This window comes from Solanum pennellii, chromosome 9, assembly GCF_001406875.1.
Source record: "Solanum pennellii chromosome 9, SPENNV200".
Lineage (NCBI taxonomy): Eukaryota > Viridiplantae > Streptophyta > Magnoliopsida > Solanales > Solanaceae > Solanum > Solanum pennellii.
Window position 1 is genome coordinate 82141179 of NC_028645.1, and position 13206 is coordinate 82154384.

Below are 13206 nucleotides of genomic sequence, written 5' to 3' on the forward strand. Positions count from 1 at the left end.
GGTCAATATTCATATACAAATACCTCTTATTAATTAAAAAAACGAAAAAGATTAGATTAGTCGAAAAATAATAATCAATTTAAAAACCCTCTTTCACATAACACTTTCATATATAATGGCTCTATTGTAACTAAACTTCAACAAATCCATATATTCACTTGTTCCCAAAAATAAGGTCACTAACTCACTCACAAAAAAACAAATAATAAAACCAATTATTTCATATTCATACCTAACAACTTAATATCATTATTACTAAGATCTTATCAATGTACTAAAAAGAACAAAAAAGGCAGTTCAAATCATTTTTTATAATTATCATTGTCGGTATAATCTTAAAAATAGCATCAAACAAATAATAGAAACAACATTTAAAAAGGGTAATGTAAAAAAGACATTTTTTTTAAAAAAATATATAAATCATAGTTGTGCACATGGCAAGAAGTGATTTGAACTATGTCACCTACTAACTAATAATAATTTCAAATCTCAAATATTTTTAATTAGTGAAAAAAATAATTTTTTTAAAAAAACATTTCTACATACACATTCATTGAATAATGATTTTACAAGGGTAAAAGACGGACCTGAAATTTAAAGTGTGGTTTAAAATTTTAAAAAACCTATGCGTTATCAAGAAAATTAATTAATCTTGCATGTAAAAAAATATGTTAAAGATATAATTAAATAAAAAAAATGATGCGTATATATATATAGAGAGAGAGAGGTTTCGGAGGAATCTAGAAAAATAATCAATTGATTTGGTTTTTATCGAATCAACGAGTGGATTTGAAATCATAAATTCATTTTGTGATCATGTTATCTGTAATAGGTGAGAATAGACTGTTGTTGACTATTTAGCCTATCCATTCTATTATGGCTGACTTGAAGACATAACGAGAGGATGATCATCATTTCTATCTGGATACAATCGTAACTTCACTCTACGAAATTCACGACTTTCGTAATCACCTTATTCGGATTAAGATGTGACTAAAGTGATTAAATTAATAGAAGCCATCAAAATTCATACAACAAAAATAATGAAATCACTTGCTAATGATGATTTGCTTAATGTATAATCAACAAAATTATGAAAATTAATAGCCTCGAGCACCGTTCCTTTCTGTCTAACGGTACTAATCACTAGTAATATAATAAATTAATTAATTATAATTCCCCTTAAACGCGTAATTAACAAGGACCCCATATATTCTTTTCTATTAAAAAATAATTTAAATGATAGACCAAAACGTTAATATAAAAGAATTTTTATACCATCATGTCATCTTTATTTGTTAAAACAAGTTACATGTTTTTAAAATTTGAAATAATTTATTTGTAGATATCTTTAAGGTAAATAAGACTATAAAGAAAATGTTACACACAGAATGTAACTCGTCAATAAGTTTTATTTAGATGTTTGAACTATGATTTTGATTAAGTGTATGAATATATAATAGGCATAATACATATATTAGATTCTAAACATGACTTCAAATTTTAACTTTAACCTTCAACTTTCATAGTGCGTAAACATACACTTTAACTATTTAACCTTTTAATAAATAAACACGCGAGACTTACCTGGCAAAACGCGTGATGTGCACGTATTTTGCGCGAGTGAATTGTAATTTTTTAGGCCCGAAACAGAAAAAAAATGCTGAAATGACAACTCTATCCTTAATGAATTCCTTTTATATATATTTTTATATTTCCAAATCAAAATCTCATTTTTTTTAATTCTAAAAGTGACATGTAAAATATTTAATTAGTTGACAGTCATTGAGTGATTCATTAATATACGTCGGAGCGTTTGCATTTCACTCTCGCGTGTTTATTTATTTAAAGGTAAGATAGTTAAAGTGTTTGTTTGTGCACTATGAAAATTGAAGGTTAAAATTAAAATTTAAAGTCAAATTTAAGGTCTAATATATGTATTATGCGTATAGAATGATATTTTTCGATTAGACATTTTTTTATTTAAATCTCAAAAAACATGCATGGCTGGCATGGATATAATAAGGTCAAATTTATTTGCACTAACCTAATTTTGTCATCTTATATTTGTCTTGCATGTCTAAAAGTCTTTAAAAACAATCAAAGTGTTTGCTTTTACAGCCTTAGATCCTCTTTCTTCATTTTCACTCTTTTACTTTTTTATTTTTCTTTTGGACTAACAATTTTTAAGAATTAATATAATAAGATTTGGAAACATTTGATGAATTAATTGTGTACAAAAATGATAAAGGGATAAAGAAAATTACTCCAAGTTTTCTTTTTTTTCCTTGATTTGGTTTTGAAATGATCAAACATAGCATACTACATGATTATCCTAGCTAGTATTATATTATATATTATATTGTGGGAAATAAAATAAAATAAAACCATGTGTTCAAATTATTTATGATAATGATGTTCAAAGATGGATTTAGAATTTTTAGCTATGAATTTTGAATTACGATGCTCATTCATGTTGTGAATAATTATTTATACATATTAATTAAGTAATTTTTAAAACGCTAATTAATATATAAATCACAATAAAATTATTGAATTCTACTGAATTGATATAACCATAATGGTGGCTTTACCTCTAATAGGGTAAGGTAAAAATTTCGTGAGATCAGGGCGACTCAATATAATTTGAGGTCTACAGCAAAATTTTAATTAGAGACTTAAAATTTAAATAAATATTATTTGTTTTTCTAAAATTTTAAATGTAAATTATTACTTAATATCTTTTTTACAAATGACGTTTTCAAATACTTTTTTTTAATTATTATTTTAATGTAAAATTTTATCAATTTAACATTAAAAACATCATGTTATTGAGACAATTATTATATGAATCGATAATATAGTTCTATAAGTAATAAGTTGATAAATTTTAAATAAAGATAATAGTTAGAATCATATGATCTGATTCAAAAAATTGATAACTTGGTATATCCTACTTTAATATGAAAAGTTACAAAAAATAAAAGAATATTTAATAATAATTTACTTTGTTCCATAATTTTCAGCTATTTATTCATATTTTTGACAGAATATTACTCTAATTATTAAAGATTTGTAGAAATAGAGTGCATGAAGAATTAAAAGAGATAAATAATGTGAGTGTTAGCAAATATATATATATATATATATAAAGTTTAAATTTTGACTTCGCCTTTATATTTACGTAACAAAATGTGAAATAAATGAAACTCAAAATGTACCACACAGCTAAGACAAAATATATTATGTATAATAAATTCCAGCACCTATTCACTCCAATAGTTATAGTCATGTGAAAAAAAAATTAGTAGTTGTTATTCATGTGAATTATTTAATACAACCTCTCTATTTTAAAAAATAAATAGTCTGGTGCACTAAGTTCTGACTGCGTGTTGAGTTTGGCTACAAGGATCTGTTGTACGTAATCTTATCCCGCATTTCTGCAGAAAACTTTTTCCATGGCTCGAAACTCTTGACCTTTTGATGCATGTAGCAATAACTTTATCAGTTACGACAACGCTCCCCTTTCTTATAAGGAGCCTCATTCTCTCTCACATGCTTTAGAGTGTCTAGCTTACTTGAACTCAAAGTCTTAAACTCACACCTTCACCTCTATCTTCAAGAAAATTAACAAAAGGTTAGTATTAACTTATTGTTTATTATTTTCTAATCATTCTTTATTTCAAGTTCTTAATGTACTTTCTTAATTGCTTGTATATTTTGAACAAAGTTTAATCAATTAACTTCTTGTTATAAAGTTTAATTCAAGTGAAAGAAATGAAGGTACATTATAAACAATTCTATACATGATGCTTTTTTGGTGTGAAATTCAAAAAAGTTTTAAAATTTTCCTTAGTAGTTAATAGTTGGTAAACAAATAGAGAAAACTTAATGATTTTACTTAGTACTAACTATTCATGTAACTTATTTTGTTCAGTATTGTGAGGATTCATCGTAAATTGACTAGTTTTACGCACCAGCAATGTGAGCAAGCTCATACAAGCAGAGTTATTTTATTCGTAAAAAAAGTAAATTTTCTCCTTTAACAAGTTATTCATTAGTTTCTGAACAAGGCTAAGAAATTTTTGAGTGTTTGACTATGATTGTTGTTGTATGTTTGTGCAAGCTATCCAATTTTTTCAAAATTATAATGTGATTGTTTTTTTCAATTTTGGATTTAACGCGCGATTGCTTTAAAGGTTGAAGCAAGATGGTAGAAGATAAAATAGATGACAATGAGGTAGAACAATGGGGAGAATCTCCTGTAGTGTTGTTACAACAGAAGAGTATGGAATATTCAATTATAAGCAAGAGGTCATCGAGAGCTCGTTATTCCTATGGCATTATATTCTTGATTACAAATCTTATAGCTTGGTTTGTCCGCGATTATGGTGAAAGAATTCTTCCTCTGCTTCATTGTAAGTCCCAACATTCTTACCGTTCCACGTTGTTGACATTGCAATCTTACTGTCTGTTTCTGTAGTTGCTACAGAATGTTGCATGATAGGTAAATAAGTACTAACCTACTTAGTTAACAGCTGAACGCTCTAACCACTGAGCTACTCGTGAGTAACACTAGTAAGTACGAGGACATAGAGTTCAATTCCCGCTCTCAATTCACTTCCTCCATTTCTACGGGCCTTAACAGTCTTATGACTCGTTTCAATCTTGCATATGACTTGATTCTGCTTTCTATACAACTGTTTTTAATGATTTCACAATATATATGCCTCTTGATTCGTGTTTCAAATTTTATCTGCAGACTCAAAAGCATGTGGGGATGGCGGAAGTGAATGTTCTCATACGATGGGGGTTCTTCGTGTGAGTTTAGGTTGTTTTGTATCCTTTTTCTTAAGAATGTGGTTCTTTATAACTATATGAAAGTTTCAAAGGCTTTATTCTGTTCTTTAATGTTATCGTTTTCGTTTGATAAATAAATGAGAAATATTTCACTCTTGCATCCTTTGACATACATCATTAGATTTTCTTTTTAGTAATGTTTCTTACGACATGTTTCACAAGCAAGTTGTATGATGTTCGCAATGTATGGCATTCTAGCTGGTGGATTTTGAAGTTTCTCATGTTGATCATTTTTACGGTGATTCCATTTTTCGTCCCCTCAGATTACATCCAGTTATATGGTAAGTAAATGCTTAAGCTTTCTGATCAAAGCAATTCATTTTAGCTTCTTGTGAAATGCAACTTTCATCTTATTTTCTCTATAGACTGTCTGATCGTATTTAGTCACTCGATCATGAAATACCAAAAGTAAACGGAAATTGCTATCTTTTCTGCAGGTGAATTTGCTCGAGTAGGTGCAGGGTAATACTACTAACAAGAATCTGCAAAATAGTGGCTCAAAATTTTTCGAACTTTCTTATAATATTCTTTACTGATAATGTTCTGTTTAGGTTTGCTGTATCGAAAGCAATGATTGACAAGTTGATACTGGTTCTGTTATGTATTTGCAGGGTTTTTCTCATCCTCCAGTTAATAAGTGTGATCGAGTTCATCACGTGGTGGAATAACTATTGGATGCCTGATGAACGAAAGAAACAAAGGTATAGCTATCACTTTCAGCGTTCACGTTGTCACATTGTGTACTTACAGTATATCGTTTTTGTCAAGACAGCTGCTCCCTTGGTTTATTCATGTCAACAGTCTGTTACATCGCTTCCATTTGTGGAATTCTCGTGATGTATGTGCTTTACGCCTCCAAAACATCGTGCATTCTGAACATATTCTTCATCTCCTGGACTGCAATTCTGTTGGTAGTAATGATGGCTGTATCTTTACACTCTAAGGTATGCTTTTACTACGAACTAGTTAGTTCCCCTTCGGATATTTTCCACGAATGATAAAAGAGTCTGTCAATTCGGAAAACTCTTTTCAGCCATACTATGGAAAGATGCAATAAGTTCTGTGATGGACTTATCTATCACTATGCTTACACATTTTTCTGATTTTGTTCGTCCCACCTGCTCGATCATCTTTAAGGTTGCTTAAACTGAAAATCCCTTTCTACTGATGAGTGCACACGTTGTTAATACATATTTTACTTATTATACAGGTAAATAGGGGACTTTTGTCTTCAGGGATTATGGCTTCTTATGTTGTTTTTCTGTGTTGGAGTGCTATTCGAAGGTCAGAAATGTAACCTCGTGCTGATATTATTGTTCCCTTCTCTTATTTGTTTAGTCTGTAAACTCGATATTCAGTCTCAGCGAGTTCATAGATCAAAATGTTTAGTTTGTTGGATGATCATCCTTATAACAAAAGCATATTTGACAGGGCGATAAACACATGTTTAGCTGAAAAATTTACGATTCTTTCCCCTTCATAATGTAGTAGTTGTTTGGTTTTCATTTATGTGATGAAGTCGATTTGGTGACACGTTGTTTACAGTGAGCCCGCCACTCAGAAATGCAGCTCTCAGCAACAAAACAACGCGCATGGTGGTTGGACTACTGTAATCGTAAGCTAACTTTTTCCTTGTTCTGCTTACCAGTTTGAAAATGCTGTTTTAAGACATCAAAGTTGTCACGACTCGTGTGAACTTGTTGTATACCTTATAAAACTTTTCACTGTCCTCGATAGCATGTCAACCTAGAAATCTGTCAGTCCTTCGATAGCTTGTCAATCTAGAAATCTGTCAGTCCTTTTTCTCGTCATTTCAATCTCTCATTTCACATGCATATTCACTTGTTCACTATCTTTCTTTTTCCTTGTAAAATAGGGCTTCTTGATTGCTATATGTGCAATCGTCATGGCAACGTTCTCCACTGGCATCGACTCACAAACATTTCAGGTGATCTTAGCTTTCTCTGCCCCATTTACATGGACAAAACGCGCAAAAGTCCCAAACCATCTTTCATCATCATGTGTATGTTTCCGTTTTGCTGAGACATGACTATATCTCCTTGCTCGTGGTCATAGTTTCGCAAGGATAAAGTTCAATCGGAGGATGATGTTCCCTACAAGTATGGCTTCTTCCACTTAGTGTTCTCCTTAGGAGCCATGTACTTTGCTATGCTATTCATCAGTTGGAATCTTGATGGTTTGCCTCGAAAGTAAGTATATCTTCTTCTTTTTTCGTTTGAGTTGATGATCTATCAGAAACAATCTCTCTAGTCTCTATCGTCCCCAAATCTCATTGCGGGATTATACTGAGTATGTTATAGTTGAACATGTGTTATAGCAACATTAATTTGATTGAATTTTCTTGTTTTAATTAACAGATGGAGTATTGATGTTGGTTGGGCTAGTACATGGGTAAAGATAGTGAATGAATGGTTTGCTGCTACAATATATTGTAAGTCAATTTAGTTTGTACTTATCTTTTAGGTAATTTTCGTTAATCGCGCTAGAGTAATAAAATTATATCTTATATATAGAAGATAAAAAAAAAATGTCAAAAATACCAAATTCGGTCTCAGATAAGGTAAGTAGGTTGTCACAACTCACATGTATAAAGTTGTCAGGTAAGTATAGGCACGTTAGTGATTCACTTGAAGTGGAGTGATCATACGTGTAATTAACCCGAAAATATATATATATATATATATATATATATATATATATATATGCTATTCATGTATTTCTTATATTTTTCAATTATATCATGAATACAGTGTGGAAATTAATATTGCCAGTAGTGAGACAAACAAAAGTGATGGATCATGAAGAGACAGAACAACAAATGGACAACTCAACTTCAGTGTGATTTTTGTTGCGTATCGTACGTTGTTCGGACTCTTCAAAAATTTCAACAGTTATGCTTATGTATCATCGAATGCTTCAAAAATCGTATCGTTTTTGGATAATAAGTCACAAGGTGGCAAAATGTGTAAAATGAACCACCAAGGGATAAGAAAATTTTCATGTTATAAAATAATTTATGGGTAAAGATTCAAAATTTACATGAACTAATTATTATCACCCTTCATTTACCCATTTTACCACTTTTTTGTGTTAAGCATTTGTAATTTTTTTTTTAAAATGTAATTGTAGATTCTTTCTTATTATCATGGGAAATTTGATGAATAATAAAATCCCCCTATTCTTTTTGTTTCTTTTGAATATATGTTAACGAATTTTTAAATAATCGATCGTCTATAAAGATAAACAGTGAGGTATTTTATCATACATATTGATAAATTTTGTCTACTCGTAATATTCACTAATATAATTAACCCTTTGGTTAAGCAGACTTCTATTGCTACTAGATATTAATAAAATCAAAGTAATATGAAGTAAATTATCTTAGCAATCGAAAAAGAAAAAAAAGATGAAAAAAGTGGAAGCTATAAATGAAAAAAAATAATTGAGAACTAAGATGGATTAGGTTTTTCAAGTGGGCTAATATTATCATTATTTTCTCTGTAATAAACCATTTTATAACTAATAATACTAGCTTTTCACTAATAATTTTCCCTTTCCACTTAGATATACATATTTAAAGAATGTATAAGGATTAAAGTGACATTAGAGAATAAATAATCTTTTTATATAAATTTCTAATTCAGTCACCGATTTTGAATCAGATTCACTTACATAATAAACAGTTTACACACCATCAATTCAATTTAACCATTGAGAAGTATCATATCGAGCATTTTATATTAAGCTAATTGTTGTAGGTCTACTTAAGTCAATAAATTTATAAAGTTATTACTACGAATAATTTTCCCCAAAAAATATTACAATTATTTTGTCATGTAGAAGAATTTTCAGACCTTATTATAAATTTATAATATTAAGCAAAATCATGTAAGGTTTTGTTGTACTTGCCACACTAACGAGACTTTCAACAACAACAATTATATTCTCACAACAAATCCACCTTTTTTAAAAAAACTATATAAACTATCAATCTTATGTTCATTTTCATACTCAAATCAAGAAAAAAAAAACATCTCAATCCAAAATCCCAAAAGAAAAATGTTTATCAAATTTGCAATTTTATTTGTATTTGTACCATTTGTAGTTGCAATTGATCATGCAAGTACAAGTACACCAGAAGAACCGGTTCTTGAATTGTACATGCACGATATCTTGGGAGGAAATAATCCAACAGCTCGACCGATAACGGGTTTATTAGGCAATATTTATAGTGGACAAATACCATTTGCTACACCACTTGGTTTTGAACCTCCAGAAGATGGTGTTGCAATTCCAAATGCTAATGGTGCAATGCCAACATTCAATATCAATGGTGTTCCATTAGGAACAGGTCTAGCAGGCACAGTATTTGCTGGAGGAAATAATAATAATAATAATAATGGACAAAATGTGAATACTCAATTAGGCCCTGATGGTCTAGGGCTAGGGTTCGGGACGATCACGGTTATCGATGACTTCTTGACCTCCTCTCCTGAATTAGGTACTGTAGACACGTAATTCTTGACCCTCCCCTTCTTTCTTACTTTTTTTTTTAGTTTCAAGTTCAAATATTTCTTCTATGTGTCACTTTAATACCTAAGTTTGGATTTCATTTTGAGGATATCGAAAAGAGCATAAATGTGTCTTTTAACTTGGCGTCATTTCACATATATGTCCTCCAACTTTAGGAGTACATCAATAGGTACTTAAACTTGCACAAAGCTGATCCAGTAGACACATGAGTCTTACGTGGCATAATACTATACCACGTAGGATGCAAATGTCACATAAGAAACGTCTCTCTATTTATTCATACCTAAAGTTGGAGGACATAACTGTGAGTTGAGGGGCATATTGATGTATTGTGCCTATCGAAAAGTGCAAAAAATAGTACATAAACAGAAACTCAAACTTGGCTTGACTTGGCAAGTAAACACATCAACTTTGAGTATGCACGTTGAGATACCTAAACTCCGAGTCTTTATATCTCGACTCCCCTTAGTGAAAACAAATCCTAGCTCCGCGCCTACGCTACGTATTGAATGAACTTTTTACATTTTTTTAACAGGTACACAAAAACTTGGAAAAGCACAAGGAGTATATGTAGCAAGTTCAGCAGATGGAAGTACTCAAATGATGGCATTTACAGCTATGTTTGAAGGAGGTGAATATGGTGATAGTCTAAATTTCTTTGGAGTTTTTAGAATTGGAAGTACAATGTCAAGAATTTCAGTAACAGGAGGAACTGGTAAATTTAAAAACGCGCGTGGATTCGCGGAAATACGTTCACTTATACCAGCTGGTCAACATGTTGCTAATGGTGCTGAGACATTGTTGAGGATTGTTGTGCATCTTACTTACTGAATTTTCATTAATTTGATGTAATTTTGTGTGTGTGTGTGTGTGTATTCTGTTTTGTTTGATCAATATGAATATTAATTGTCTTGTTTCATTGTGGCAAAGTGAATATATATCTCTATGTATTCCTCTATCCGTAGAGTATAACGAATGTATTGTGGATCAATACAATATTTCCGAGAGGGTAGGATGTACGTAGACATTGCTTTGCTCCTATCTTTGTAGTACTGAAAGGTCGTTTCTGATAGACGCTCGACTCAAACGAATATATTTCAATTACCATGTTTTTAAAACCAGTGCAGATAGCAGAGTTTATGGGAAAACAGAAGCAGAAACACAAAAGTTTTTAAGCTTACGGAGACAAAAAAAACACTAGGCGACTCTTCTCAGGTATCCTGTGGAATTAGCCGAGGTGCGTGAAAACTGGTCTGCACACTATAATGACAACGATATAACATATACAATAAACGGAATGTATCAAATGTAAAACAGAAGAAGAATACAGAGCGAATATTTTACCTTACACTATCAAGATAAGGCGAAACAAGGCTCTCAGCATAGACAGTTGCTGCACCAACACCATCACCATTCATTTCACAAATCTCCACGCGTTTATACTCATCATTCCTCGAGTCATACACCATAACACGCGTTCCATCATGCAACAACACTTCATCACCGATGTCTGATATCCATAACGGTGATATACAAGGCCCTACTCCTTTTACACAAGGAAGGGAAACCGATTTCATCCAACACCCTTCCGCGTTATACTCCTTCATTATCCATACATCCAACTTAACTTTATAATAGTCACAAAACAAACAAAGAAAATCCCCTAACTTCCCTAATGACCAATTCATAGTCCCTAATTCAAAATCACATGAATCTCTTAATAACCTTGAACCATCAAAACCATCAAAACCATCAAAACTAGGCAATGTTAATTTCCCAAATTTCTCATTTTCTAAGTTAAGTGAAACTATATCCCAATAAATACAAGATCCATCATTATGTGCCACAGCCCAATGAACACATCCATCCAAGAAAACACCAGAGTCAGAGGAAAAAAGTGCATTACTATATTTTTTCATATTTTTCCAAGAATTTGACCTTAAACTATAAATCTTGATATTTGCACCATAAACATAATGTACACCATAAACTCCAAAAATCTCAACAACTTTGAAATCATGATTAGACTCATCATAACCAAAACCATAAGTAACATCACATCTTGAATACTTAGTACAACTAGAAAAAGGCAAAATCTTGTTTTTTCTAGTAGATGGATTCCACAAATACAAGTTATTATTGTACATACCAATACAAATCAAGAACAAGCCATTACATAAAGAAACTCCAGCTATAATATTAGATGGATTCCAAGGGAAACTGAGTTTGTTGACACAAAGATTGGATTTTTCATGTAATGTAGAGTAAAGGGTGCAAGAATATAGAGTATGAGGGAGGTACATAGAGAGTAAAAGGAGATTTTTGTGTGATAATTTGTTGTTTCTTGATGATATGTTTAAATGGGATTTCGAAAAATAAGTGGACGAAATTAATGAGAGCCATGATTTCGAAACTGACTTGAATTTCAAGAGTGATTTGACCGGTAATCTGGAAAGTATTTCTATGATGATTTCTAGTGGGAAGCTTGGATTATGTGTTTGATCATTGGGAATGGTGTTTTTCATCTCATTGTTTGTGGACATTATTGGCTTTAGAATTTTTTGAAGAGTGTTATAAAGTTGACTCATAAAATGAAAATACCAAACTTGATAATAAAGTTTTCTTTTTTTTCTTTTTTTGATGCTCCAATTGTCAACTCTTATAATTTATTAATTAATTTTATTCTTTAACATATCCTGTGATTTTGTTGTTATATTCTAGAGCCAACAAACACAAAGTTTATAGTAACTTTTATAATTAAGTCCCCTTTTTTGTGTATTTTTGAGTAATGTTTGTGCAACTCAATGAATAGACATTTCATCTATAAAAATTGTGGTAGAGCGGTGATTGTCATCGTTTAAAATGATGTCTTGTCTGATTCAAATTTTGGTATGCAGTTATTTTTAATAGAGAATATTTTATATTTGATATAGTACTTTTCGGCATATATCTAAACTTTATTAAATTTTAACAAGTGTATGAGATTTCAAAGAAAAAATAAAAAGAAATAAAAAAAATATTTATAATTTTTGACATTAAATTAAACTGTCTACATCACACCATCACACCTTTTGAGTGCGATCCTTCCTCGAATCATACTAACTTGAGATATTTGGACTTCAACGAACGCATTAGACATTAAAGGAGAACTAAAAGAAACAAAAGAAATATCAATAATCTTCAACATTAGATTAGTCCGTCTATATCACACGTTTTGAATATGATCTCTTTCTTGAATCATACTTTAATCGAGACTTCAACAAACGTATTAGACATCAAAGGAGAAATAAAAAAAACAAAAGAGTTATTTATGATTTTTATAGTATTAGATTAATCTATCTACATCACATCTTTTGAGTACGATTTCTTTCTTGAATCATACTAAACTCGAAATATTTTTTAGATCGACTATATTTGGATATTTCTAGAAACTTGTCATGCCGCCCATTCACATCCCAAATTTGAACAAGTCATGAGAATCAAATCATTCATCAAAATCACCAGACAACAGAAGAAGGCAGTGTGACTGTGAAAACCAAAGAAAAAGAACCAAACCATTTACAGTAACATTCTTTCTTACATATAAAATATTAACTATTTCAAGAATCTGTTTGTAAATCCCAAGAAAATGCACCACCACCACCACCCTCCACCATCCACCACCAGAACCACCACCCCCACCCCCACCACCACCAAAATCTCAACACCCTTTATCATTCTTGCCACCACTATCTTCTCACTTCTCCTTATTCTTACCTTCTCCTTCACTTCCCCCCCCCCCCCCCCCCCCCC

General features: G+C 31.1%; 4 protein-coding genes across 4 annotated transcripts in view; 3 read left to right on the plus strand and 1 right to left on the minus strand.

Annotated features, from left to right (window-relative positions):
• Window positions 1-3449: 3449 nt before the first annotated feature.
• On the plus strand, window positions 3450-8070 carry LOC107030478 (probable serine incorporator). The gene is made up of 13 exons (XM_027919605.1): window positions 3450-3637; window positions 4200-4418; window positions 4763-4839; window positions 4982-5141; window positions 5298-5322; window positions 5472-5561; window positions 5633-5804; window positions 6071-6144; window positions 6406-6475; window positions 6737-6808; window positions 6937-7070; window positions 7239-7312; window positions 7632-8070. Exons 2-13 carry the CDS (start codon window positions 4211-4213, stop codon window positions 7721-7723), a joined length of 1248 nt encoding a protein of 415 aa, XP_027775406.1. The 5' UTR covers window positions 3450-3637; window positions 4200-4210; the 3' UTR covers window positions 7724-8070.
• An 837-nt stretch (window positions 8071-8907) lies between these two features.
• On the plus strand, window positions 8908-10370 carry LOC114078622 (dirigent protein 16-like). The gene is made up of 2 exons (XM_027919526.1): window positions 8908-9382; window positions 9950-10370. The coding sequence occupies exons 1-2, from the start codon at window positions 8941-8943 to the stop codon at window positions 10243-10245; spliced, it is 738 nt and encodes a 245-aa protein (XP_027775327.1). The 5' UTR covers window positions 8908-8940; the 3' UTR covers window positions 10246-10370.
• Window positions 10371-10496: 126 nt separating this feature from the next.
• LOC107029746 (F-box/kelch-repeat protein At3g23880-like) lies at window positions 10497-12002 on the minus strand. Its single transcript, XM_015231195.2, has 2 exons — window positions 10759-12002; window positions 10497-10674 (listed from the first exon to the last, which is right to left on the minus strand). Exons 1-2 carry the CDS (start codon window positions 12000-12002, stop codon window positions 10626-10628), a joined length of 1293 nt encoding a protein of 430 aa, XP_015086681.2. The 3' UTR covers window positions 10497-10625.
• An 871-nt stretch (window positions 12003-12873) lies between these two features.
• LOC107031416 (beta-glucuronosyltransferase GlcAT14A) overlaps window positions 12874-13206 on the plus strand; it is a 4645-nt gene continuing 4312 nt past the window's right edge. Inside the window, exon 1 of the mRNA XM_015232773.2 lies at window positions 12874-13194. Within this exon, the coding sequence (XP_015088259.1) occupies window positions 13043-13194 (152 nt within the window). The 5' untranslated portion in view covers window positions 12874-13042. The remainder of the gene's footprint in view (window positions 13195-13206) is intronic.

Bases quoted from the DNA above. Each gene is read 5' to 3' on its own strand.
- LOC107030478 (XM_027919605.1), top strand. From the start codon at position 4,211: ATGGTAGAAGATAAAATAGATGACAATGAGGTAGAACAATGGGGAGAA. The intron at 5,142-5,297 runs GTAAGTAAATGC...TCTTTTCTGCAG, and splicing joins AGATTACATCCAGTTATATG to GTGAATTTGCTCGAGTAGGT. The intron at 6,809-6,936 runs GTGATCTTAGCT...TCGTGGTCATAG, and splicing joins TCGACTCACAAACATTTCAG to TTTCGCAAGGATAAAGTTCA.
- LOC114078622 (XM_027919526.1), top strand. From the start codon at position 8,941: ATGTTTATCAAATTTGCAATTTTATTTGTATTTGTACCATTTGTAGTT. The intron at 9,383-9,949 runs GTACTGTAGACA...TTTTTTTAACAG, and splicing joins GACCTCCTCTCCTGAATTAG to GTACACAAAAACTTGGAAAA.
- LOC107029746 (XM_015231195.2), bottom strand. From the start codon at position 12,002: ATGAGTCAACTTTATAACACTCTTCAAAAAATTCTAAAGCCAATAATG. The intron at 10,675-10,758 runs GTAAAATATTCG...TTGTCATTATAG, and splicing joins CCTTATCTTGATAGTGTAAG to TGTGCAGACCAGTTTTCACG.